At 35.5% G+C, this 25157-nt stretch overlaps 1 protein-coding gene and 1 pseudogene across 1 annotated transcript in view; one reads left to right on the top strand and one right to left on the bottom strand.

Moving 5' to 3' along the window:
* Nucleotides 1-14427, bottom strand: part of LOC130683546 (serine/threonine-protein kinase TAO1-like) — a 28678-nt gene extending 14251 nt beyond the window's left edge. Inside the window, 6 exon segments of the mRNA XM_057501277.1 lie at nt 1101-1283; nt 2184-2396; nt 6277-6516; nt 8859-9062; nt 11581-11709; nt 13635-14427. Of these exon segments, the coding sequence (XP_057357260.1) occupies nt 1101-1283; nt 2184-2396; nt 6277-6516; nt 8859-9062; nt 11581-11709; nt 13635-13820 (1155 nt within the window). The 5' untranslated portion in view covers nt 13821-14427.
* Nucleotides 1-25157, top strand: part of LOC130683541 (protein phosphatase 1D-like) — a 105877-nt pseudogene that overhangs the window by 63791 nt on the left and 16929 nt on the right.

Below are 25157 nucleotides of genomic sequence, written 5' to 3' on the forward strand. Positions count from 1 at the left end.
ACAAAGAGCTCATACACCTCAACAAACAAAAAGCAAATATTCCAATTAAAAATGGGCAGAGGAGCCGAATAGACAGTTCTCTAAAGAAGAAATTCAGATGGCCAACAGACACATGAAAAGATGCTCCACATCGCTTGTCATCAGAGAAATGCAAATTAAAACCACAATGAGCTATCACCTCACACCAGTAAGGATCGCCACCATCCAAAAGACAAACAACAAATGTTGGAGAGGTTGTGGAGAAAGGGGAACCCTCCTACACTGCTGGTGTGAATGTAAACTAGTTCAAGCATTGTGGATAGCAATATGGAGGTTCCTCCAAAAACTGAAAATAGAAATTCCATTTAGCCCGGGAATTCCACTCCTAGGAATTCACCCAGAGAAAACAAGCTGTCAGATTCAAAAAGGCAGATGCACCCCTATGTTTATTGTAGCACTATTTACAATAGCCACGATATGGAAGCAACCTAAGTGTCCACTAGTAGTTGGATGGATAAACAAGAAGTGGTACATATACACAACAGAATATTATTCAGCCATACAAAGAAGACAAATCCTACCATTTGCAACAACATGGATGGAGCTAGAGGGTATTATGCTCAGTTAAATAGGCCAGGCAGAGAAATACAAGTACCAAATGATTTCACTCATATGTGGAGTATAAGAACAAAGAAAAACTGAAGGAACAAAACAGCAGCAGAATCACAGAACCCACAAATGGACTAACAGTTACCAAAGGGAAAGGAACTGTGGAGAATGGGTGGGAAGGGAGGGATAATGGTGGGGAAATGAAAGGGAACATTACAATTAGCATGTATAATATGGGGGTGTGTGTACAGGGTGGGCTCTACAACACAGAGAAGACTAGTAGTGATTTTACAGCATCTTACTAGGCTGATGAACAGTGACTGTGAAGGGGTATGTGCTGGGGACTTGGCTAAGGGGGGATCCTAGTAAACATAATGTTCTTCATATAATTGTAGGTTAATGATACCAAAAAATATATATATATATGGTTTTGGGAGGAGATTTCCACTGCTGTACTCATGCTGCCATCTTGGCTCCACACCCCCACAATTACTTTTTTCTATTATTTATACCTGTTTTTGTATGAGTGCCCTGCGGTAGGAGACCCTCTGTTCAAGCTCCCGAAGCTCTCGATCATCTTGTGCCTCAGCCTGCATTTTGATTTTGCTGTGATATGCATTCAGCAGCTCCAGTTCGTGCTGCAGCTGCATTGTCAAAACCTGGCACTCTGCCTCCTGTGCTTCATCCAAATGCAGCTGAAAGAGAGAAAGAAAACAGATATATCCTCCTGTGAGCTATCTTTTCATGACGTCTGGAAAGGAGGAGGTGCAAGTTAAGACAGACTACTCTTCTATAGGGCACTGCTGTTCTCTCCTACATCTTGGAGTAAACATCTCTGAAAAAGGAAAACATAGCACCAATGATGGCATTATAAGGATAAAGCTATCATAAGCTATTTGGATGATGCCTAAATAATCATTTTTTTAAAGAAAAATATAGAATCTGATTGATATAAGACTCTGAATCTTTTCTCTCCAATGGAAATAACTATAGAACAGGGACAAGCATGCTACAGCTTATGGGCCAAATCTGAACAGCTACCTGATTTTTTGTTTTTCTTTTTCAACAGCCCACTAATTAGGAATGGTTTTTACATTCTGAAATGGCCACATTTTAAATGGCAGTGTAAATGCCCACATAATAACCTCAATTTTTCCTCCTGGCCCACAAAGCCTAAAATATTTACTATCTGGCCCATTAAGAAAACGTCTGTAAACTTACGTAGCTAATATTTTGTATCTGCACTCAAATGGAACCACCTGGATTCCCAATCAAGTACTACTTTTCAAACTCTGCCTAACAAAGCTGCTTCTCCAGTCTTGATACGCTGTTGGTATCTGTACTAAACCCCTGCAAGGCACCAGCAGAGAGCCTATGGAGAACCTCATGTCCAAGTGTATCAAAGAGAATTATATATACATCATGCATATTTCCAAGCAATGCTGAGAACAAGAAGAATATGGACCAGCAGCACGATTTCCCAAGGTGCAGCAGAGTTTTCATTTCCACCTTAATATTTTAATTGTTGGGAATTTATTAATATGGTGGAAGGAAAGGGGCACTATATTTGTTTTGCCTAAGTAAAATAAACTTACGGCTTGAGTGGAGAGCATTTCACGAATGCTGTGGTCACACTGCTCAGCTAAGATGGCTACCTTCCGGGTCTGCTCCTTCTCAAGCCGTTTCAGAAGAGCTTTGCGCTCACTCTTTGGTGTAGATTCCCGTAAGTGTTTTCTTAAAGCTTTGTATTGTCTGGTTTGGATTTTGCAGGTGTCCTGGAACTGCTTTTTGATTTGGAGTTTTTTAGACTGTAACGAAAAGAAACAGACATATAATTTTTAACATGGTATTTGGTATAGCATATGCTTACATGAAAACGCTAGAATCGAAAAGAAGAGGAAACAAAAACTCAGATCATAAGGTTGCAGGTACCTCTATACTTGGGTCAAAACATTGGATTCCATGCAATTTTATAACAAACTCTAAAACATAAGAATACCAAGAACTTCATTTATCATAGGACTTCAGGCAATACTTATTTTGTTTTTAATTTAGTGACGTGAGTAAATATAAAAATTAACTTGATTACTGTGTATATTGATGGCAGAAAATTATATTTCTTTTCATGCACTTAGTGGATGTAAAATAACAGTCAATATTTTATCAGATCCCTGAAGCAGAAAATAAGTATATTTACTCTGTTCCTTGTCTAAGACATTTTGCTCCAATTTCTTTTAATGACAATCTCAACTGTAAATATAGTCTGTGACGGACCCCATAAAAGTAGGGCACTAGTAACTGACTGATATTGTTATTACAATTGTCTTTTTCCTTGAGATACTGAACTAGGTAGAAACTACTTCATAAGGGTTTACTCTTTAGCACCATGAGCAAAAACCTGAAAGTTAACTAATCTTTCAAAGGTCAAAGAAAAGTTATGAGGCAAGGGAAGGGACGACAACCCTTCTTGCGGTAATGATAACAGACATGAACTACATAAACAGTTTTGAGATAAAATAATTTGAGTTCAGAAACAGAATAACTGGCTTTAAATCACAGGTTAATTATTCTATGAACTCAAATTTTAACAAAACTTAGTAAGATGAGATATATTTTATAAGGTATACCCATCAAGCCTACAAGTAACAACACTCATTTGCTACACAAAGGCAGAACCTATAGTTGAAATTATTTCCCTCAATATATATACTGCCAGATATTGAATGGTTGAGTCAGTGTGCAAATGCGTGTATGACCAAAGAAGGAACTAGTTCACACTCCTTGCTCCAATACTACAAAATCAAACACATATCCTTTTCTGCATTTTACACCAATTGAGGTACTAAGTCATAGTCATGTACCTTTATTCTGTGAAGGGTCAAGAAATGTCTAGCTAGAAAGACAAACTCTTGGTTTAGTTGGCTTAGCACTGCTGTTAAATACTGCCCTTGGTTAATAAAATTCCTCCAAGTTAGGAATGGAACAATGAAATTTAGAATTCTCTTCTGACTTTGTGTAACAGACTCCATTCTTTAAAAAACCTTTAAATATTCAAATATTTTGCCAAGAAAACTATACTCACTCCCTATCACTAGCTAATGACAGAAAGGAATGCCCTGAAAAATTCTTTCAACAAGATTAATACTTATACCAAGAATAAACTATATCCCTCAATGTTTCACTCAAGTGAAAGCAGGATAAACATGCTCCAGTTGTTCCTTAATCACTTAATAGTGAAAAAACATCACCTGATGGCAGATGAAGAAATGGCAGATAGACAATGGGTGTTTACCCAAGTCATTCCACAGAAATGGTGCCTAATGTCTACAAATACTGTCAGCTTATCTAAGTGTGCACACTGAAGTCCTCCTATCCCCCTTAAAGTCTTGGAGAAAGCTGGAATTTTTGCCACTATTGAAGTTGAACTATTACTTAGTAAATAAAAACTTACCTAAAAAAGTTGCACCTGTTACTTATGTAAATGAAATGACCTGGTGTTAAAAGAGTCTGTTTTCTCCAGAAAGGGACGAGGGTTACCAAAGGGAAGGGATTGGGAATCATGAGTGGGGAGGGAGGGAGAAGGGGATTAAAGGGCACTGTAATTAGCACTCACATTATAGGTGGGTCATGGGAAAGGCAGTACAGCACGGAGAAGACAAGTAATGACTCTGTAGTGTCTTACTACGCTGATGGACAGTGACCGCAATGGGGTGGGAGGGATTGATAGTATGAGTGAATGTTGAAACCACAGTGTGCTCATGTGAAACCTTCAAAAGATTGTTTATCAATGGTACCTTAATTAAAGAAAAAGAGTCTGTTTTGTTCAAATTGTGCAAGTAGATAGATATATACAACTAAGAGGAACGTGGTGATTTTCTTTCCCACTAAAGTAACAGAACAATTTCTTTTATGGAAAATCTTGAGCTCATGTATCACGAGAAGGAAGCTTTCTATCCGAGGTCTGATTATGATTGTGAAATATTATTTTCCCCCTTGATTTTTTAATAGTATCTGTGAGAATAAGACTAGTGTTGTACAAGCTTTCAAAGTGAGAAGGCTGCAACAACAGGGGAAAAAAAGGAAGGGTTAAACAGCAAACAACTGACCTATTCCAAGCCCCAGAGAAATGAAGTCATATCAGATTTATGGTCTGACCAAAGAAAACCAACAAGCTTTCAGTTTGGTTTACTTCTGGGTGCTGCTCACTTTAAAATTGTAATTAATTTTATAGACATGCTTTAAATATCTTTTGGTGGGGAACTCTACTGTGTAGCTACTACAAAGACAAAATAAATCTGGAAAATCATTAAGAATTCTGATTTTCATAAGCATTAACTAGTGATGGTTATGTGGGTAGTCAACATTTGAGCCACTCTGTAAACGATGTTCATTAGCTGTTTTGAAGATACAGCAAAGTAAAATTTTACTTAGATTCACAAGGAAAGGGTAAATTGTAGCTTTGCTTCTGTATTTTGTTCAGGACAACCTGTATGAATGGAGCTCAATAGGAACCAGAGATCCCTCTGATTTACCTTCTGGTTTTGACACAGATTGCTTCTGTGAGTGAAGTTCACTTCACTTCAGGACAGTTATTCAGGTAAGTGTTGTTACATGATAGTGCTATAGTTAAATTGTCAAAGAGTTTGAAAAAGGGGGTAAAGAAGATACTGTGGGATCTGGGCCTTATTGAATGTAAATAAACGTTTAAAATGTGCAGACATGTACAGATTAATTGAGGTACTACTGTGGATGACAACATATATAGTGGGTTGTTTCAGTTTTTTGTTTATTAAGATACATGTGATTATACTTCACATATTTATTACAAGTTATAAAATTTGAAAATTCCTTGGAATTGTTAACTCTGGTTAATTTTGGTAGAGGGGCCTGGACCAGGTGACTTAAAGGACAAGGAGAGGGAAACCTTTAACTTTGTAATAAATACACTTTGGCATCTTTTGAATTTTGTATCCTATGAATAAATTCCTCTATGCAAAGCAAATACAAAATTTAAAGTCCTTAGATATTATATATCACCAACACTTGTCTTTCCTTATTTGTCTACCAGAGGGCATATAATAATAACTTGCTTCACTCTGATGTGCTAATGAAAAAAATACACTCCAGCTACACATGCCCTGGTCTTACCTATGCTACCAAGCCCAGAAAGAATGGATGGGAGTAACAATGTGATAATTCCACTATTCCTCTTAGGATGAGTACAGACAATGAAGGGAGAGGGGGTAAAAAGGCATTTTTCATTCACTGGTTTCTGCACTAATCAACAACTTACTGCCTCTTTTGGATACAAATCACATTCAGAGGAAATAAGATCCCAAAACTATAGAACTTGGAACAACAGAGAGAAGCCAACAGGTTAGTAGGTTGATATATAGTTGTAGTATCAACATTGGACATTTGGGTACACTTAAAATAAGAATTTTGAATCTCATTTATGGCACTTTCCGCAGTGAAAAAGTTCTGGCCATTTTTGGTACTCTGCTGAGAAATACATAAGCAGAAGTCTAGCTACAGACCCTCTACATCAAAACTAACCAAACATGCTTGAAATGAAAAGAAAAAATGCTTATTCAATTTCATTATGGCAGACATCTGGCTTAGACTTTTAGTGTTTACATGATGCCTTTTATCTGTTCTCCTTTGTCAAGAAGCTTAGGCTAAAGGTACCTTCAGACTCTTAGACTGTTGTTGAACCTCCATGGCATGCTTTCGCCTTAGTCCTTGTTCCCTCCGTTTATTATGCTCCAGCTGGTTAGTGAGCTCGGCTTGATGCTGCAGTCTGATCAGCTCACAGCGCATCTTCTGCATCGTGTTGAGCTGGCGGAACTCCAGTTCTTGCATGGATTCGTGATGTCGCAGTAGCGTTGCATGCTCCAAGTCCATTTGAGTCTGCCTCTTATTTAACTCCTAATTCATAACAAAAGACAAAGGCATAATTTACTGATGTACAATGCCAGGAGAAAAAAATCCTAAGAAATAGAATAACCAGGATATGTAATCCTCTGATTTAATAATGGCTGCACTGTAAATATTAGGGTTTTATTACTGTAACTGTAGAAAATGGGCAATTGGTAGCATAATTTCCTTATCTGTTCATTAGCTATTTATACTATTTTTAGCAATGAGCTTAAGACATATCAAATCTGTCCCAAGAGACTTAATGTCCTTTCCACTCTCTTTCATTTATGTTTCCTAATTTTGTATTTGAAGAGAACTTCTAAGTCATCCTTTGAATTTCTTCAGTGTATACGTTCAATTCTATTACATGCAGTATACCCAGTGTAGTGTAGTGGTTAAGAACACAAGACTCTAATAACAATGAAGCAAAACTGAAGGAACAAAATGGCAGCAGACTCAGCCTCCAAGAATGAACTGGTGGTTACCAAAGGGGAGGGGTGTGGGAGGGCAGGTGGGGGGTGCTGAGAAGGGGACTGAGGGGTATTATGTTTAGTACACATGGTGTGGGGGATCACGGGAAGAACAGTGTTTCACAGAGAAGGGACATAGTGGATCTCTGGCAACTTGCCGCGGTGACGGACAGTGACTGCATTGGGGTATGGGTGGGGTCTTGATAATATGGGTAAATGTATTAACCACATTGTTTTTTCACGTGAAACCTTCATAAGAGTGTATATCAATCATACCTTAATAAGAAATTAAAAAACAAACAAACAAACAAACAAAAAAGAACACAAGACTCTAGGGCTAGACTACCTGCTTTCTAAATCCTGGCTCTGCTTCCAACTAGCAGTGAATCCTTGCGTTAATTACTTAAACTCTCTGTGCTTCAATTTCATCACTTCTCAAATGGAGACCATAACATAGCTGTTTCATAAAATTAATGTGAGGCTGAAATGAATTCATAAGTGCAAAGCTCTCAGAATACCTACCTCATGATCAATAAATGTTACAACAATTTTTTCAGTTTAAAAAGATCAAATATACAACACACACACATACACTCACACACACTCTCTCTTTTCCTCTGTAGAAGGAAGTCAGACTTGGCCCTTTTGCCTCTGCTGCCCCTTCTCCACGGGCCAACATTTGGTGCATATGTTTCCCAACCTTCCCCATGCTATCGTGACACAACTATTGCACAAAAACATACAGTTTTAAAATTGAATAAAAAAAAATATAGGCATATAATATGCTTTCTTTACCTAAAAATATAATGGACAAATATCCAGATCAGATCAGGACATACAGATCTTTTTAAGTTTTATAGTAAGCCTCTGCTTTGTGATGTCGTAGTCGTTCCATTTTTTGCTTATGACAAATTTTCAGTAAACATCTACACTTGATACACCACATAATTATGTTATTATTTCTTTAGGATAGAATTTGAGAAGTGGATTTGATGGATAGAAGATACATGGAAATTAAATTGTAAAAGCTGCTGAATTATGCTCCAAAATGGCAGTAGCAATTTATATTCTTCCCAACGTTGCCCACTTTCCCATGCCACTACTAGGACTTACCAATTTTGTAGACTGATCTTCTCGAATTGATACAATTGTTTTAATTTGAATTTCTTTAATTATTAGTGAATTTGAATAATTAACTTATATTTGAAGTTTATTTTAAGCCACTCTTGGAAATAAATTGCTCTTTGCTCATAGGTATACCTGATAATGAGAACCGTTATTTTCATTGGCATAAGTTTCTACATATGCCCAATGAATAATTTCATGATTATAAAAATATGTTAAATGGTAGTATATATCTTTATGGCATCCATTTTGGATGAAAAGGCATAAATTATCCAATTAATTTTCTCACATTTAAAGATCAATACTTCTTTCACTCATGGATTTAATATTTATTAAATATTTACTTAATATATATTTATTGAATACCTGTTATAGGCCAGCCACTAGGTGTAAGGCCTGGATATATCTATCCACTGGATATAAAAGCCCTGAACAGAACCTGGGACTTCATATAATTTCCATTCTACTTGGGGAGAGAGAGATCCCCATAAAAAGTGTGCACATGTGTGTGTGTGTGTGTGTGTGAGAGAGAGAGAGAGAGAGAGAGAGGAGTGCAAGAATATTTAAAGAAGGGAGAAGGATTTGGTGATCAGAATTGGGGAGATATGAAGTGAGGGAGAAGGTGAACCGTGTGGGTTGGGTTTCCAGGGAAGAAGTACTTAGGCAAAGGGAAGCAGATGCGCTCTAAGGCCTTGAGGGTGGGATGTGACTGACATATTTTCAGGAAGATTCTGATTTCACACCATTTAAACATACCTCCATGACAAGGACCTGCTCCAAGTTACAGCGCCCAAGTAATATCTTTCTTTGGAAGAGACGGCATTGCAGCCCTAGGCACTGTCTCTGATGTTGAAGAAGATCAGTCTTTTCCGCTGCTTGGAGATGCTGGATGTTCTCTATCTGCTTTGACAGCCATTCCTGTTTTTCTTTCCTTGGGGTGCTCTGGCTATCATTCAGCGCCTGGCAAGATAAAAAACAACTGAGTTCAAAATACATAAAAATTAACTACATAAATATATTATTTGGTAGCTGGTAATCTTCAGTAAAAGTACTTAATTTGTGCCCTCTCTCAAGGGCAGGCAGGGCGATGACCTTAAGGAAATAGGTAGTATTTTTCCATTTCTTGAGTTATCCATGAAGTAGGACAAGAAAAGAGAAAACATACACTAGAAAACATGCATACTTTTTAGCTTTGCACAGCTATATTTATGATGGCTCGTAGCTTTGAAAGCACACAATGATTGGTGAATGAAGTAAAACATCTTTCTTTAAATCCCTCCCCAAAAGGGGAAGAAGGCAGTGCTTTCAAGTAAAAATCACGCACAAATTAAAATCAAGGTAAAATATAGTTATGTCTCACTTCTTGATTTTCAACAATAGAAACGCTAAGTTTTTGGCAAAGTTAAGGATGGGTTCAGTATAAAAGACTTTGGAAATTAAATGGAAAATCAAGAAAACTATAGGAAAATAGAGACCTTTTAGAATGGATTTAATATTCAGCACTATAACCACTGCACAAGGCAAGACCAATGTTCTTCTACAGCATTTTAAATATCATCTCACAAACTACCATAAAAATTCATTTATACTGGGCAAGATGAGAATATTGACAATACGTTTAACGATACAAACCCGAGGATGCTAATTAATACTAGTATATTTCAATGTAAAATGCGTCAACCTTGTAGAGAACATAAATCAGCCATCTTTCCTAGGTCTAAGATGACTTTTCAGAGACTATTAACCTTATGGTTCTTCATCTGTTATTCAAGAAAGAAACCAATTATTCATTACTTTCATTAATAAGATACACAAACACATAAAAATAAAAAGCACATAAGCTTGTAGTTCTCAATTTACAGATGTCAATGATAAGACAGGGATAATACAGGCATATACACAAAGACTCACCTGGCTATGTTTTTCAAAATCTTTTGCCAAGGAAACTCCCCACCCACCAAGACTCTAGTATGTCCCTTCCTCTATAAAGATAATAACCATTCTAAATGAACACACACACACACACACACACACACACACACAAAACTACCTTCTAAAAGAAAATGAGTTTATTAGTTAGACTATGAATTATATGCTTGAAGGATTATCTAAACCAACACATTCATTTATAAAACTAAAACCTCATTTCACTAAGAAACAACTATAGAACTGCATTTTGTTGGGTATTTATTTACAGTTGGGAATCCTATTTACCATCTTTTCAAATTCCATGTTCTAGTATTGAGTTTAGCTTTTAGATTACAGTAATGGGAATACATACCAGGTTATACTCTTTCAAGTCAGAAAAATCTTATCAATGCACCTCACTCTGCAGGGTATATATAGCAAGGCTTTGTGCCACCAATATGTCCTTAATAAGACTTAAATATCTAATTATAAGTCAAATTCCTACACACACAAAAGCACTGTACCAAAGATATTATGGTTATGTTATCAATATTAATTTATCTGCGTGCTAATAATTTATTACATGGGCTAAAAATTTCAGCCCATCAGTTTGTAAGAGGGGGTGTAACTGGAGAAGTCTCGGTGGGTGGGGAGTTTCCTTGGCAAGAGATTTTGAAAAACATAGCCAAATGATTCTTTGTGTGTACGCCTGTATTATCTCTGTCTTCTCATTGACATCTTTAAGTTGAGAACTACAACTTTATGTGATTTTTTATATTTATGTGTTTGAGTATCTTATCAATGAAACTAATAAAGAATTGGTTTCTTTCTTGAATAACAGGTGAAGAACTGTAAGGTCAATATTCTCTGAAAAATCATCTTAGACCTAGGAAAGATGGCTGATTTATAGTCTCTGCAATATAATAAATATGCAATAGCTGACACATATCATTTTCGTGTCCTGACCACTATCCTGAATAATAATCCCCTTTCAGAAATTGCCTTGGAACAACCATGGCTTTCCTCAAAGTTAGAGTACATCTGCAATAAAAAGAAGTTCAAGAAAGCAGCACATAAAGGGCAAACACACATGAAATCATGTAACCATAAAGACATGATTAGCATGCTTTCCTATTAAAGAAAATGGGATGAGCAGAAATGCCTCTTATCCTTATTCTGTGTTAAAATCAGAATAAGAACAAATTATTGTAATCTGAGCCCAAAGTAAGAAGGTATGATTTACTTTTAAAGGAAGAAATGTATGGCTCTTTTTCACAGCTGAAGTATTTTCATTTCTAGTGACTCAGTTACTAAGTGCTTAGGAAGGCTATTATAAATAATAGCTTCATAAAATAATTTAAATGTTCAAGAGATCACTCTTTTAGATCCCACTCAATTGAGGATATCAGCCATTGAAAATAGGTTATAATCAATGTCCTCACTTAAACTGATATATAGTTAGTGGCCACAAACAAAAGAAAAATTTATGCTAATGGTTCTATGAGTAGATCACTATTGAATATAATCAGTAAGCAGGTAAGTGGCTTGAAAAGTTCTATAAAGTAAATACCTTCTTAAGCTGTTCCTTTTGAAGTTTATATTCTCTCTTCTGGGACTTCAGAAAGCTGTTCAGTTCTTTCTTCTGCTGGGCCTGAAGATGTTGCTTAAATTTTTCCTCCTCCTTGGACATCGCTTTAGCCTATAGGAAATTTTTTAAATGGATCAAATTAGCTCAGCAGATAAGCTTCAAAGCAGCCGTTTAATACACATTTGCAAGGATACTTCCTCCCACCTAAGAATATAAAATCAGTATAATCATTACCAAAACAAGAATATCCAATAAATTATTAAGTATTACTCAGCATCCTTATTATTTGAATTTCAGAGAACCAACAAAATGGAACTCATCTTTAAAATGCTGATCTTTTACAGGGTCAGTGTTTTCACCTTTTTTCCCCCATACTGGAGTATGCTGCCCAAGCCCCCCCAAAAAAATCCCCTATAGTACAAATATTGTTCCGTTTGGATTGGTCACACAGTTCTCTCAATATTCTTTCATTCCTAAAGATCCTTTTTTTCTGTGCCTCAGCTTCTTTGTATTCCTCTTTTCTACATTCTTTTTCATTTATTTTCTCCTCTATCACATCCAGTTTGCTTTTAAATCCCCCCATTGTATTCCATAATGGATGGATCTCTGTCTTGAATTTGTTCCTGAGTTCTTCAATATTTTTCTGTACCTCTATGAGCATGTTTATGACTTCTTTTTAAAATGTCTTTCAGGAAGGTTGATGAGTTCATTTTCACTTGATTCTTTTTCTGGTGTTTTTGGGATCTGGGGTTGAACCTGAGAAGAATGTGTATCCTGTGGCTTTTTGGTGGAGAATTCTGTAGATATCTGTTAGTATGTTCTAAAGCGTTTGATCCCTTTGATGTTTCATATCTGGATGTGGCACCCTCTATTACCCAGAAGGTCTACTCTCTGGAGCTGCTTAGCCCATGGAGGGAAGTCGGGGGTCGCAGTGGAGCGGTGCTGGTCACTGGCGGTTGGGAAGAGCTGTTTCCTGCTTCCCGGCTACTGTGCCTCTCTCCACAGCCAGACCAGTGGGCCGAACACACAGGTTCGGCCTGTATGCTTTGCATTTGTAGCTACTGTAGGCAGAGCTTCCCTCTGGCTGGACTGACACCAGGGCAGGGGCAGCTGGTTTGCAAGCCAGTGCCAGCTGTCTGGAAGGTGCAGCAGGCTGCGTATCATGGTGGAAGGCCTTGGAGCTGGGTAGCCAGCCTGGGGGATGTAGCGCCTGAAGTTTCTGAACAGTTCCCAATCTGCTGGGCAGAGTGTACTTGGACAATTTTGTCTACCCGTCCTTTTTCCTGAGCAGCTAGCCCTGTGCAATGCTTGCCCCTTTAGTAGTCCTCTCACTGTTAGGAAGTCTCTTATACTGCCTGCCTTTCTTTTGTTCCAGAGCAGCCAGATGTGGGTCCCCATTTCCCACAAGCGGCTGGAATCTCAGTCTCTCCAAGTGTTCCTCCTGTCTTAGCTTTCCAACCCCACTAATCGCCAGAGCACCATGCAATGTGGGTTTGTGCTCCCACAGCACAGCAGATCTCCAGGGCTGGGTGTTCAGCAGTCCCAGGCCTCCACCCATCCCCACTCCATTTCTCTTCCTTCTGCCAGTGAGCTGGGGTGGGGGAAGAGTGTGGGTTCCTCCGGATCATGGCTTTCATATGTTACCCTTTTAGAGGTTTGTTTTTTCTCCAGGTGTAAGCAGTCTGGGGCAGCCTTTTTTCCTGTTGATCTTTTAGGGTTAGTTGTATTAACTATATTTTTGTATTATATGTGGTTTTGAGAGGATGCCTCTTCTCCCCTGTCACGTCGTCATCTTTAATCTGATCTACCTGACTTAACCACTGTTACACGATAAAACTGTCAAGTCATCAATTCCATATCTACTGGTTCCCAGACTCAGCACTGGAAATTTTACCTTTTATATAAATATTTATCCCTTTCCCCAATTGATTTGCTTGGTTCTGGGGAACAGATACCCTAATAGCAAAATGCCATCTTGGTTAATTTTGAAATAGTCACAAGTTAGAATAAATACATTAGTAATACTGATCAGCTACCTCTTTTTCCAGAGCAACCTGATGTTTCTTGGTAAGTTTCTCCATTTCTGCCGCAAAGTTGTTACACTGAGTTTCAAAATCTTTTTCTAATCTGAAACGATGCTCGTCCATCTCAGCCTTTAGCTTGTTTTCCAGAGTCACCAGCTTTTTTCGATGTTGCCGCCTCATTTCGATGTAACAAAACATTTGTTCTCTAGGCTCCTGTTCTTGCGTTTGCTTTGTAACCTACAGCAATGGAGAGGAAAGAGTGAAATAAAGCAAAACCTTTTTCTTTCCAAACCATATTAGAGCAGTCCACTATCAACTGAGCAGGTAATTCATGTAGGAGAATCCAGTCAACAGTTTCTAATAAAATTTCATCTGAAGAAGCAGACAAACTAGCTGGTTCTAAAATTTAAATGGGAATGTAAAGGACCTAGAATAGCCAAAATTTTGAGGGGGAATAAAAAGTTGGAAGATGTAAACTTCAGTAATCAAAACACTGGTATTGTTATAAGGACAGACTGAATAGAGCAAAGGTACATAGTAAAATCTGGAAACTGACCCACATATATTCAGTCAATTGATTTGCTACCAAAAAGTCAAGTTAATTCAAAGAGGAAAAGAAAGTGTTTTTAGCAAACCCTGCTGTAAAAACTGGTTCTCTGTATTCCAAGTGAATAAATGCTTAATCATTCTATATACAGAAATTGATTTGAAAAGAATCACTTGACCTAAACCTAAAATCCAGAATCATACAGCAGAAGAAAACACAGAATATTGTCATGACCTTGGGGTCAGCAAATATTTCTTGGAAAGGCCACAAAAAACACTGATTATAATGAAAAAAATGTACCAACTGCATTCTCAGAGACAAAATTCATAATGTAAGATTAATTATGTAAAGTGAACAGCTGAGTAGCAGTTTGTATACTCATGATGTTCTGCAACCACTGCCCCTACTATAAAGAAAAAAATGTACAGACTGGATTCTTAAATAGAGGCAAAATTCACAGAATGTATGATTAATCATTTAACGTGAGGAATTCAGTAGCATTTAGTATATTCATGATGTTCTGCAATGACTGCCCATATCTAGTTACAAAGCATATTTAACACCTCAGAAGAAAACAAAAACCTGTATGTTTTAAGCACTTGCTCCCCATTCTCCCCTTCTCGTCACCACCAATCTATGGATTCTCTATTTTAGATGTTTCATATACTATGTGACCTGTTGTATATCCATTTATTTGTTGCTGAACCTCTGGGTTATTTCCCCCTTTTGGCTATTGTGAATACTGCTGTTACGAACATTTGTGGATATACATTTGCTTAAGTACCTGCTTTCAATTGTTTTGGGTATATATCTAGGAGTAGAATTTCTGGGTCATGGGGAAATGCTATGTTTAACTTTTTGAGAAATCGTCAAGTGTTTTCCACAGCAGCTCACATTTTACATTCCTACCAGCAATACAGAGCAGGAGTTCCAGTTTCTCCATGTGCTCCCTAATTGTTATTTTCCATCTTTGTTTTTGCTTTTCTCTTTTAATAGCTAGCCATCTAACAAAACAGCAGCAGACTCACAGAGTCCAAGAAGGGACTAGCAGTCACCAAAGGAAGGGGGTGGGAAGGGTGGGTGGGGAGGGAGGGAGAAGAGGATTAAGGGGCATTATGATTAACACACATAGTGTAGAAGGGGGAGATGGGAAGGCAGTAATAGCACAGAGAAGACAAGCAGTGACTCTATAGCATCTTACTACGCTGATGGACAGTGACTTCAATGGGGTGTTAGCACGGGGCTCGATAATATGGAAGAATGTAGTAACCAATGTTGCTCATGTGAAACCTTCATAAGATTGTGTATCAATGATACCTTAACAAAAAAACAAAATAGTTAGCCATCCTAGTGGCTGTAAGGTGGTACCTCATTGTGGTTTTGATTTGTGTTTCCCTAATGACTAATTATATTGAGCATCTTTTCATGTGCTACTTGGCCATTTGTATATATTCTTTGGATAAATGTCTATTCAGATCTTTAACACATTTCTAAAAATTGAGGTATAGTTGATATATTAATTCTAATAGTCTTTTGGTAGAGTCTTTAGGGCTTTCTGTATGTAGTATTGGGTCATCTCCAAACAGTGACAGTTTTGTTTCACTTCTTCCTTACCAGTGTGGATGCCTTTTATTTCTTTTTCTTGCCTGATTAATGTAGCTAGGACTTCCAACACTCTGTTGAATAAGTGTTGTGAGTAGGCATCCTAGTCTTATTCCTGATTTTAGAGGAAGCTTTTTTATGGCCTTTACTCGTTTTTAATGGGTTGTTTAAATTGGATTTTAAAACTAAAAAGTTTTAATTTATTACAGATGGAGAAAAAATATTTGCGAGACATATCTCAGATATAATACTTGTACCCAGAGTATATAAAAAAACTCCTACTAATCAGTATGAAAAGATGAACACCTGAATAAGAAAACAGACAAAAGACTTCAGAAAACACTTCACTAAAGAGATACATGAATGGACAATAAACACATGAAAAGGTGATTCTGGTGCCATCTTCAGTCATAGGGAATTGCAAAAACAACTATCATGAGATTCCATTTCATTCCCACCGGAACGGCTAAAATAAAAAAGACTGACAAACCAAATGGTGGAGAATATGTGAACCAACTGAAACTCTTATACATTGTTAATGGGGATGTGAAACAGTACAATCATTTTGGAAAGCTGTTTGACAGTTTCTTATGAAGTCCAACATACATATGCCCTATGACTCAGCAATATTACCCTATGTATTTGTCATAGAAATTAATACATCATGTTCACATAAAGACATGGACAATGTTTATAGTATCTTGGTATGCTGATGGACAGTGACTGTAATGGGGTATGTGGTGGGGATTTGATAATAGGGGGAGTCTAGTAACCATAACGTTGCTCATGTAATTGTACATTAATGATACCAAAATAAAAAACATAAAAGTATTTCATTTTCCACTTGCCCCTTAGCAACCTCTAATCTACTTTCTATGAATTTGACTATTTTAGATATTTCATATAAGTGGAATTCTAATAATATTTGCCCTTTTGTATCTGGCTTATATCACTTAGCATGTTTTCAAGGTTCACTCACATTGTAGCATACATTAGAACGCCATTTCTTTTCACAGCTGAATAATATTCCATTATATGTATATATTATGGTTTGTTTATCCACTCATGTGTTGATGAACACCTGGGTTGGTTCTGTCTTTTACCTATTGTGCCCAGTAACTTTTTGGTAATATTGAAAGCAGTGAAGTTAAATAGGAAGCATTTCCATCAATTGCAAAAAGGAGTTACCTGACCTTCAGATGTTTTCAAGAAAATTTAAAATCTTACACATGGAAGTGTAGCAAACATCCATATTTCCTAAACCAAGAAGGTGTAAGTTTCTACAGTTACACTGTTTTACTTAAAAAATGTAAACACTATGGAAAATGCAAAAATCACTTTTGATTATCACCCACCTTAACCCTTTCTCCACTTCCCAAAGGCAACCATTATCATTAATATCATGTTGTATACTTACTGTTTTTAAATACCTTCATTTTCATCTATGTAACTTCAGATAATACATTATATGGCATTTCTTTCTCTCTTTCTTTGAAGATTTAAAAAATATTCTTTTTGCATTCCAAAACATGTTCCCTAAATGCAGACATTAAACTGGGAATTTAAAAGCCTTTTGCCACTTTAAAATAAGTTGCCTAAAATTATGTTCCAAACTTCAAAGGAAAAAAAAAAACCCAAACTCTTAGACTAAGCAGAGTAAGAAAATTAGTTACCAAATTTGAACTTTTTTTCACTGAAATCCAAATACTCCCGGGTTTTAAATGGTTGACAGGACTACTAGGTGTGACTGTGTGGTATCCCTCCATCATGTCTAGCTCTCTCTCAGCATCTGAGGCATCTGGAAAACTGTTGACACTAGTGCTTTGACTTCTCTCCCCGCTGGACATACTGGGAACAGACTGATGACTTTCAGCACTGTTCACTGTCCCTTTCCATCCAACACAGTAATCTAGTTCCTGAGGGAAAAGAGCATTAGATTCAAATATCTTTATCTCCTAAATTCTTGATTATTAGCACCTAGCACACTGCTTGGCACACACAGTCTTTGGAAAGTTGGTGGTTTATTTTGAGAAATTTCTTGTATTTGCCAAGACCAGGAAGTTTATCAATTGTTAGTTGACAGATAAAAAAAGTGACCAAAAAGTAAATACCAAAAAGCCCAACCATGTGAAAAAGTTAATCAGTTCTGGGTTATTTCCAAAGTGTAGTCTTTTCTCTAAAATTTTTGACATTCGTTTGAAATCCATGTCTACTACACATCTCACGGGGTATACACAGGGATGCTGCTCATTTCTCAATGATTCCAGTGCTGAAAACAACCCCAACCTTTTTTTAAAATCCTATAAACCTCACTTTTACTTATTTTTTATTGAAGCCTTTTATATTTCTTCTCGGAGTATAGTCTTTAGCCTAAACTTTTTCCACTAAGTAATTTAATATTAATTCCTACCTATTTCTGTGTAAAATTAAAAATTGTATATTTAATCATAATTAGAAGACTATTCCGAACAAATCAGGCAAACTTTGGTATCTGGGCCCCAATATTATAGTCTTACCATAGCAAAGTTATTTAAGATAAGCAAAATAATAAATACAGACCCAAGGTATATAGAGGGTCTTTTCTTACATTCACAGCCTAAAAAAGTTGCTGTTATTCTAATGTTTAATGACATTAGAATTTTATTAATTTCACTTTACTGAAGTATTTCGTATACCTAAAATAGCCCCAATTTTCTAGTGACTACTGTTAGAACTAAAAGGCAATATCAAAAACACCAAAACTGTATGTAAGAAAGCCTTTTATTTTATAGTTCATTAATCATGTAGTGCTTTTAAAAGGAAAAGTAACTACTACTCCTGTTTTCAGAATGCAGGGATCTTTCTCAGTAGAAACAAAAAAAAAAGAATCAAAGCTTTGGCATTGTGACATGAGCAAAGAAGAAAACAGAAAATACTTAGACTAAAAAAGATAGCTCCACAAATAATAAGCTTTATATTTTCCTTCTGAGAAAGTTCTATAACATTTCTCCAGCAAATTTGGAAACATGGCAAAATGGAAAGAACCTGGTCTCAAGAGTCATATATGAATCCGAACACATATGCTTGTACAGTAAAAGTTAGTTAACCACTCTGAGCCTTACTTTACTCACCTATAAAATGAGTATTTTAGAACCATGTAGAGGAATGAATCCCTGTACACAACTGAAAAGAATCAAGTGTTCTTAGTAACAGAATAAGAAGGCTTGGTAATTTTTTTCCCTCAGGATAAGTTTAGTTAAGTCACATGTTTATTTTATTTACTTATTTATTTTTAAAGAAGCAAGAAATTTCCAATTTAATAAACACTTATCAAACATTATATAAAAGGCACTGGGGGAAAGGTTTATACAATAACCAAGATAAGGTGAATGGTTGGTAATTCTAATGACTTCTGTGTGAGTACCGTCAACTTCCAAAGCCTGTAATTTCAAATACTTCCGAAAGCATGTCCCATGCCATCAGACCATCAGCAAAAAAGTGCCCCCTAGCTCAGAATTTTGAGAGGGACTAGATTAAATGAAAGTTGAACAGGTTTCTTTAATAGACTTCACAGAGCTTTACTATGCTAATGTGCACTACCAAGAGGATGGTTTAAAGATCGCAAAACCTTTTTCCCCATCTGGGTGGAACTTTAGAGAATCACCGTAAAGGCACAATCTGGAAACCACTGATATAAAAGATTCTTGGCAAGAAAAGTTGCATAAGGAAAGAAGTCAATAAAGAGACCCCAATACTTGAGCCATTTCTAAGTTATTACCTCTTCTTCCTGTGACTCTACTGGTGGTCCATTATGTGCCTCCTGGGAAAGCACCTTTGTCCTCTGAATAAGATCGGTTAACACTGTTTCAGGGCGCTCCCGACGAACAAACATGTGCTGGTTAAGAGTAGAAGGCAAAAGTCAGGTTGAGACCTACATATTTTTTCATTCAGAACAAATGAATCCCTTCTTAGACCCTAGAGTTACTATCCTAAATAATGATAGATAATGCATGTAATCTATAGCTACCTAGTTCTGTTATGCTTTTTACTTCTTATATTTATAAAATTTAATTTACATGTATACACTCTATGCCTACATAACATCCCCCATACTTTTTATGAAAACTTTGAACATGACACCTTTGTTGGCCAACTGAAAATGCAGAGTTGAAATAATCAAGAGTCTAAGTAAACATTAAGAATTAAGTCCAATTACAGCCCTAAGTAAACGCTCACAAATTCTTAGAACTGATTTCATAGAGGAGACATGTTCAGTTCTGAATTACATTAGATTTCAACAGGAATGTATTCAGTGATGGTGAATTACGTAACATACCACTTGGGTATTTCGGGTTCCTTTATGTTGCTTAAATGACACTTCATAAAACACTAGCAGTTGATTAAAAGACATGTATTAGTGATTTTTACCATTAATACTTACTACAGCTTAACATTATCAAATACAGAAAAGTAGAAAGAACAATTCTGCCATAAGATTATCATTGTTACTTTTGGTATTTTTTGGATATTTATTTCTTCTCCAAAATTTTCTGTGTATAGATTTTGTTTTGTAGTTAGCATGGATTGCAGAAAGATGCCTTGTGCACTGGAGTTCATGAGATGATCTTGAATTCTTTTAAGACTTTTACCTCCTTTACTAGCTCAAATTTATTTCTTCTCTGAAGAGTTGTAACTATATATTATTCTCTTTTCATTGCTGTAAGTATTATGCTGTTTCAACTCATAAACATAATGCCTACAGACTACTTCATCAATGTTCATGCCAAAATTACATAACCGTTTTTCTAATTCTGGATATTTATTTTCAGTTTTGCATTCTGAGATAAATAGCTTCGTACAGTAAGTCACGTTTTTCCATTTTAGTTTTTTTCCTCATGACAGACTGCAACAGAAATGTGATCAGGCCATACTTCCTATCACTTCCAATAAGGTCAATATACAAAATGGACCAGGTAAATGAACATATATGCAGGTTTGGGATCCGATCACCCAAGGCCAAGTATCTGCTCCTGGAGGGGTGGGTTATTACCAAAAGGGCTTCTTTTGCCTTCATTAGGCAAATGTAAGAAGCCAGTCACATTCTTCCTTTTCCTGAGCCTTAGCTTTGGTATGTACCACTATTCATGATATTCGGTCTTTTTTTATCCGAGGATAATATATCTTATAATTCTAAGTTATTTAACAGTTTTCTACAAATGGATCCTGCTTATTTTTCACTAACATAATTCACAGCTCTACTAAACCTTTTGTTTCTACTGTGAATACCTATTTTTTGGGCTTTCGTTTGAGACTGTAAGTGTGCTTATGGCCTAGAATTCCCTAAGTGTTACTGAAACTTTATACTGCTCTTCTACATACTGTAGTTGCAAATGACCCTACTGAATATGTACATGATCCTTTCAATATCCTTGCATCTTGAACTGTGTGTTAGTGAAAATAAACTGAACTTCTTTAAAATTCTAAAACATTCATGCAGAAATTCTTATTTTCTAGTGAAAAATCCACAAAATTCCTTAGGGTCACGAAGAGATAGAGTCAACTGCTACTCACTAGAGCCTTATCTAGATGTTTTAAAAACCTTATTTAAGTGAATAATACTATTATTGCTAATAAGATATCAACCTCAAAATGAAATAAATATATCTTGTAATTCTAAGTTATTTAACAGTTTTCTACAAATGCATCCTGCTTATTTTTCACTAACATAATTCATAGCTCTACTAAACCTTTTGTTGCTTTTGTGAATACCTATTTTTGAGGACAGAAAGCATATACTAATAATTTATTTAAATTAGGTAACCAAACCTACTGAAAAATGAATAGAATTCACATTACTTTTAAATCATTTTCATTGCTAAGTCAGAAAAACGTATTTCTCAAAAGGAAACAAAAATGTGATATCCATTTTTAGCAGTTTTTTTGAAATCTCTTTTCTCCCACAGTATTTATGTAAATGTATTACACATCATTTCTCTTACTCTCATATTATTTTATATACAACAGTTGGATATATCAAGTGTGGTACATACAAAAATTAAATCCAAAGTTAAACTATGTTTTGCCAATTCTGAAATGCCATGGTTCCACATGAATTAAAATTTATAGTTGTAACTCATGAGTATATGCTTGCACATATAAAAATTAAGCCATTTAATACTACTAAATTGAATATTTAGCAATATATTCTATTCAGACATGGTAGAAGCAGTTAATTTTGAAAAACAAATGAAACAATTTAGCAACTACCAAAGTTTCCAAGAAAGAACAGTATTATGAAATTAGTATTTTAGCAAAAACCGGTACACCGTGCTTAATACTGATTCGGAATCAGAGAAGAATAAAACACAATCTTTAAAACAATTTCTTAGGTGTACAAAACAGAGTATAACTGACCTTTAAAAGTTTCTGTGATGTAGGGCGATCTTGAGGGACTTTCTGGAGGCAAGAATCTACAAAGTGTCGAAAATGATAAGACCTATTGTAAAGGAAAGTATCAAGTGAACATATTGCTATTTCCTTTAAAAACATATCCACAAATCAAGGCATGTGCCTATGGGTGGGAGGGAGAATAGGAATGATAAAAAAAAAGCAGGCAAAATACACTATATAGTTCATCGTGTAAGTCTATAAAAAGTTATGCAAAGTAACTAATGAATCTTTACCATTTCCCAAAGATAAATTTGCACACATTATTTTAAAATCCTGCTCTCACATACTTAAGTACCACAAGTCATTCTACATTGAGGTGAATTAGGGAAGTCAGTCATTTTCCTTTTTGCATTCAAATCTAAGATAATATTCTTCTTAGCTTTTTTTTCTTCTTTTCTCTAGCCACGTCTCTTTCTTGCTTGACCCTTGGATCATCTTCCATATAGCATGTTTCAGAACATCACGCTATTTGTTTTGGAAGGAACATTTTTTATACCTAAGTATTTAGCATCCTTGAGCAAATGGATAAAAGTTCCAGAAAACAGTAAGATTTTTTAAAATTAGAATTCTGTAACATACTATTATATAGTGCTAATGATGAGAGTTCAGTAAGGCAGTAGGTAAGAAATATTCCATCAATATTTGTCATCAATAGTCAAATAAGATTTTTAATTCTTTTATACAAGAATGTTTGTCATCAATATTCAAATAAGATTTAATTCTTTTATACAAGAATTCTTTTTGGAATTCCCAAAGTATCAACCAGTGTAAAGACAGCCTGTGTTTAGTGTATCTATTATTTAGAAATACCGTAATAAACTCTTTGTGAAGATTTCTTCAAAACATCTCTACAGAAGGAGCAAAGACCTGTGAACTTGGCTTAATTATGTAATAGTAAAAAATAAATTTTTGCTAATTTATGCCTCTTACTTGTGAATTTTAAAGTATTTGTTAAGTACGGTAGGTAGACCCCTAGAACTTTTCAAATGCTAGATACACCTGAAGAATTTCCCATTAAAATTTTCCATCACTGATAAAAATCCTTATTTCCTAAAATCGTCCATCTGTTTTCAATAAACTTCTTTACATGAATAACAGTATTATCAAAGAAGCACTAGGAGATGCAACATCAAAGCACATTCTGAATAATAAATAATGACAATTAGAATGATCCCAAAATTATGAACTATCTGGTAACTCTGATAAATTATCTAATCATTTTTACCTATGTTTTATACCATATCAATTATAAACCATTCCCCAATTAAATACCTCTACAGGTTGTGGCAATCTATATATTGCAGTTATAAAATATGAATCTTTAAATCATGCTATTTATTATATAATTAGGGTTGTATGTGTTGCTAAGGTACAAAAAATATATTAATTTTTATACAAAAGCCATACTTTTTGCTCCCATGTAGCATCATGTATCTTTTTTTCTAAACTGAGTTACTTATATGCTATGAAAAGTAGAGATAAGAAAGGATAAACATGATGTATGGATAAAATAAAGCTATTTTAATATTTCTTCAGGTTGTATACACTTCACCTCATTGAAATGAGATCATTTTGATAACATCATGAAAAATACTTAAATTTTACCATGTGAACAATACATCTCTCAGCCATACTCACCATTCAGTAGACTGTAGTGTAGGGGATTCACTTCTGATTATGTGACTGAAGACATTTACTGAACTATTACTCCAGAAAGGAGGCTCCATTTCCGCTATAAAAGAAAGAAAACTTCCTGTTAAAATATGTGCCTGTTATGCAGGAGAATGGAAGTACTGTTAGTTTTTTTTTTTAAATAAACCCAAACTTAACAAAAAAGTTGAAAGTGGAGTTCAGAGAACTTATTCAAGGGAGTCCAATAGAGAGGAAATTGCAGCGCTGATGCACATCATCTCTAAAGAGTGTATTTTTCCAGTAAGCAAGAACATTCTAAGAGAACCTAGTACATTCATTAAATCAGACCATTGATATGAATACATGACTATTATCTAATCCTCAAACTCCATTGTAGTTTCAATCAAATGTCCCAATAATGTCCTTTGTAGCAAAAATGAGCTTTGACCATCTGCATCCTTCAAGGAAATTGTCCATTTTTTCTAAGTTTTAAACTTACATAAAATTGTTCATAAAATTTCCCTATAATCCTACTCTCAACATGTACTTTTATAATCGGAAAAAATGGCACATTTTATTTTTATAAACACAACTGTGCAATCATGCGCATAGGCTGAAAAGCAACAAAATTGGGATCTTTGTCATCAAATTGTGAACAAACATATAAAGTCATCTATGAGAAAATTCAAGTTATTTTAACCTCTAAATTCATTAATAAATATGAATACATAATTCATAAATAAATATGAAAGTCATATTTATTTAGGACTGTATTTATCAAAACCAAAGATACAATTGGTCTAAGTTTTGCTCTCTTACCTAGTCTGTAAGAAAAGTTTGCTTTAATTCATTATCCTTAGTTATTTTAAAGTAGAAAAGCATATAACATATATTTCCCAAGACAGCAAATCTAATTTGTATTAAAAAATCAGGCCTCTACAGCTGTTTTGTCTAAAAGGGCAGCTATATGTTACTATGTAAATGCAAACTTACTTTTTTATACAATTTTTTAAATGAAGGTATTATTGATATACACTCTTATGAAGGTTTCACATGAAAAACAATGTGGTTACTACACCCGTATTATCGAGTTTCCCCCATGCCCGATAAATGCAAACTTATTTAAATGAAATAAAATTTAAAATTCAGTTCCTCGGTTGCACTAGCCACATTTCAAGTGCTCGAAAGACATGCAAATACAGAATCTCTCTATCACTACAGAACGTTTCATTGGCCTGTGCTACTCTAGATCTTTACCCTGGGACCAGTGTCAGGTTCTGGTTCATGACATTTCAGAATTCAAAACATCTGTAAGTAAAACTTTA

The sequence above is a fragment of the Manis pentadactyla genome, chromosome 4, assembly GCF_030020395.1.
Source record: "Manis pentadactyla isolate mManPen7 chromosome 4, mManPen7.hap1, whole genome shotgun sequence".
In the NCBI taxonomy this organism is placed as follows: domain Eukaryota; kingdom Metazoa; phylum Chordata; class Mammalia; order Pholidota; family Manidae; genus Manis; species Manis pentadactyla.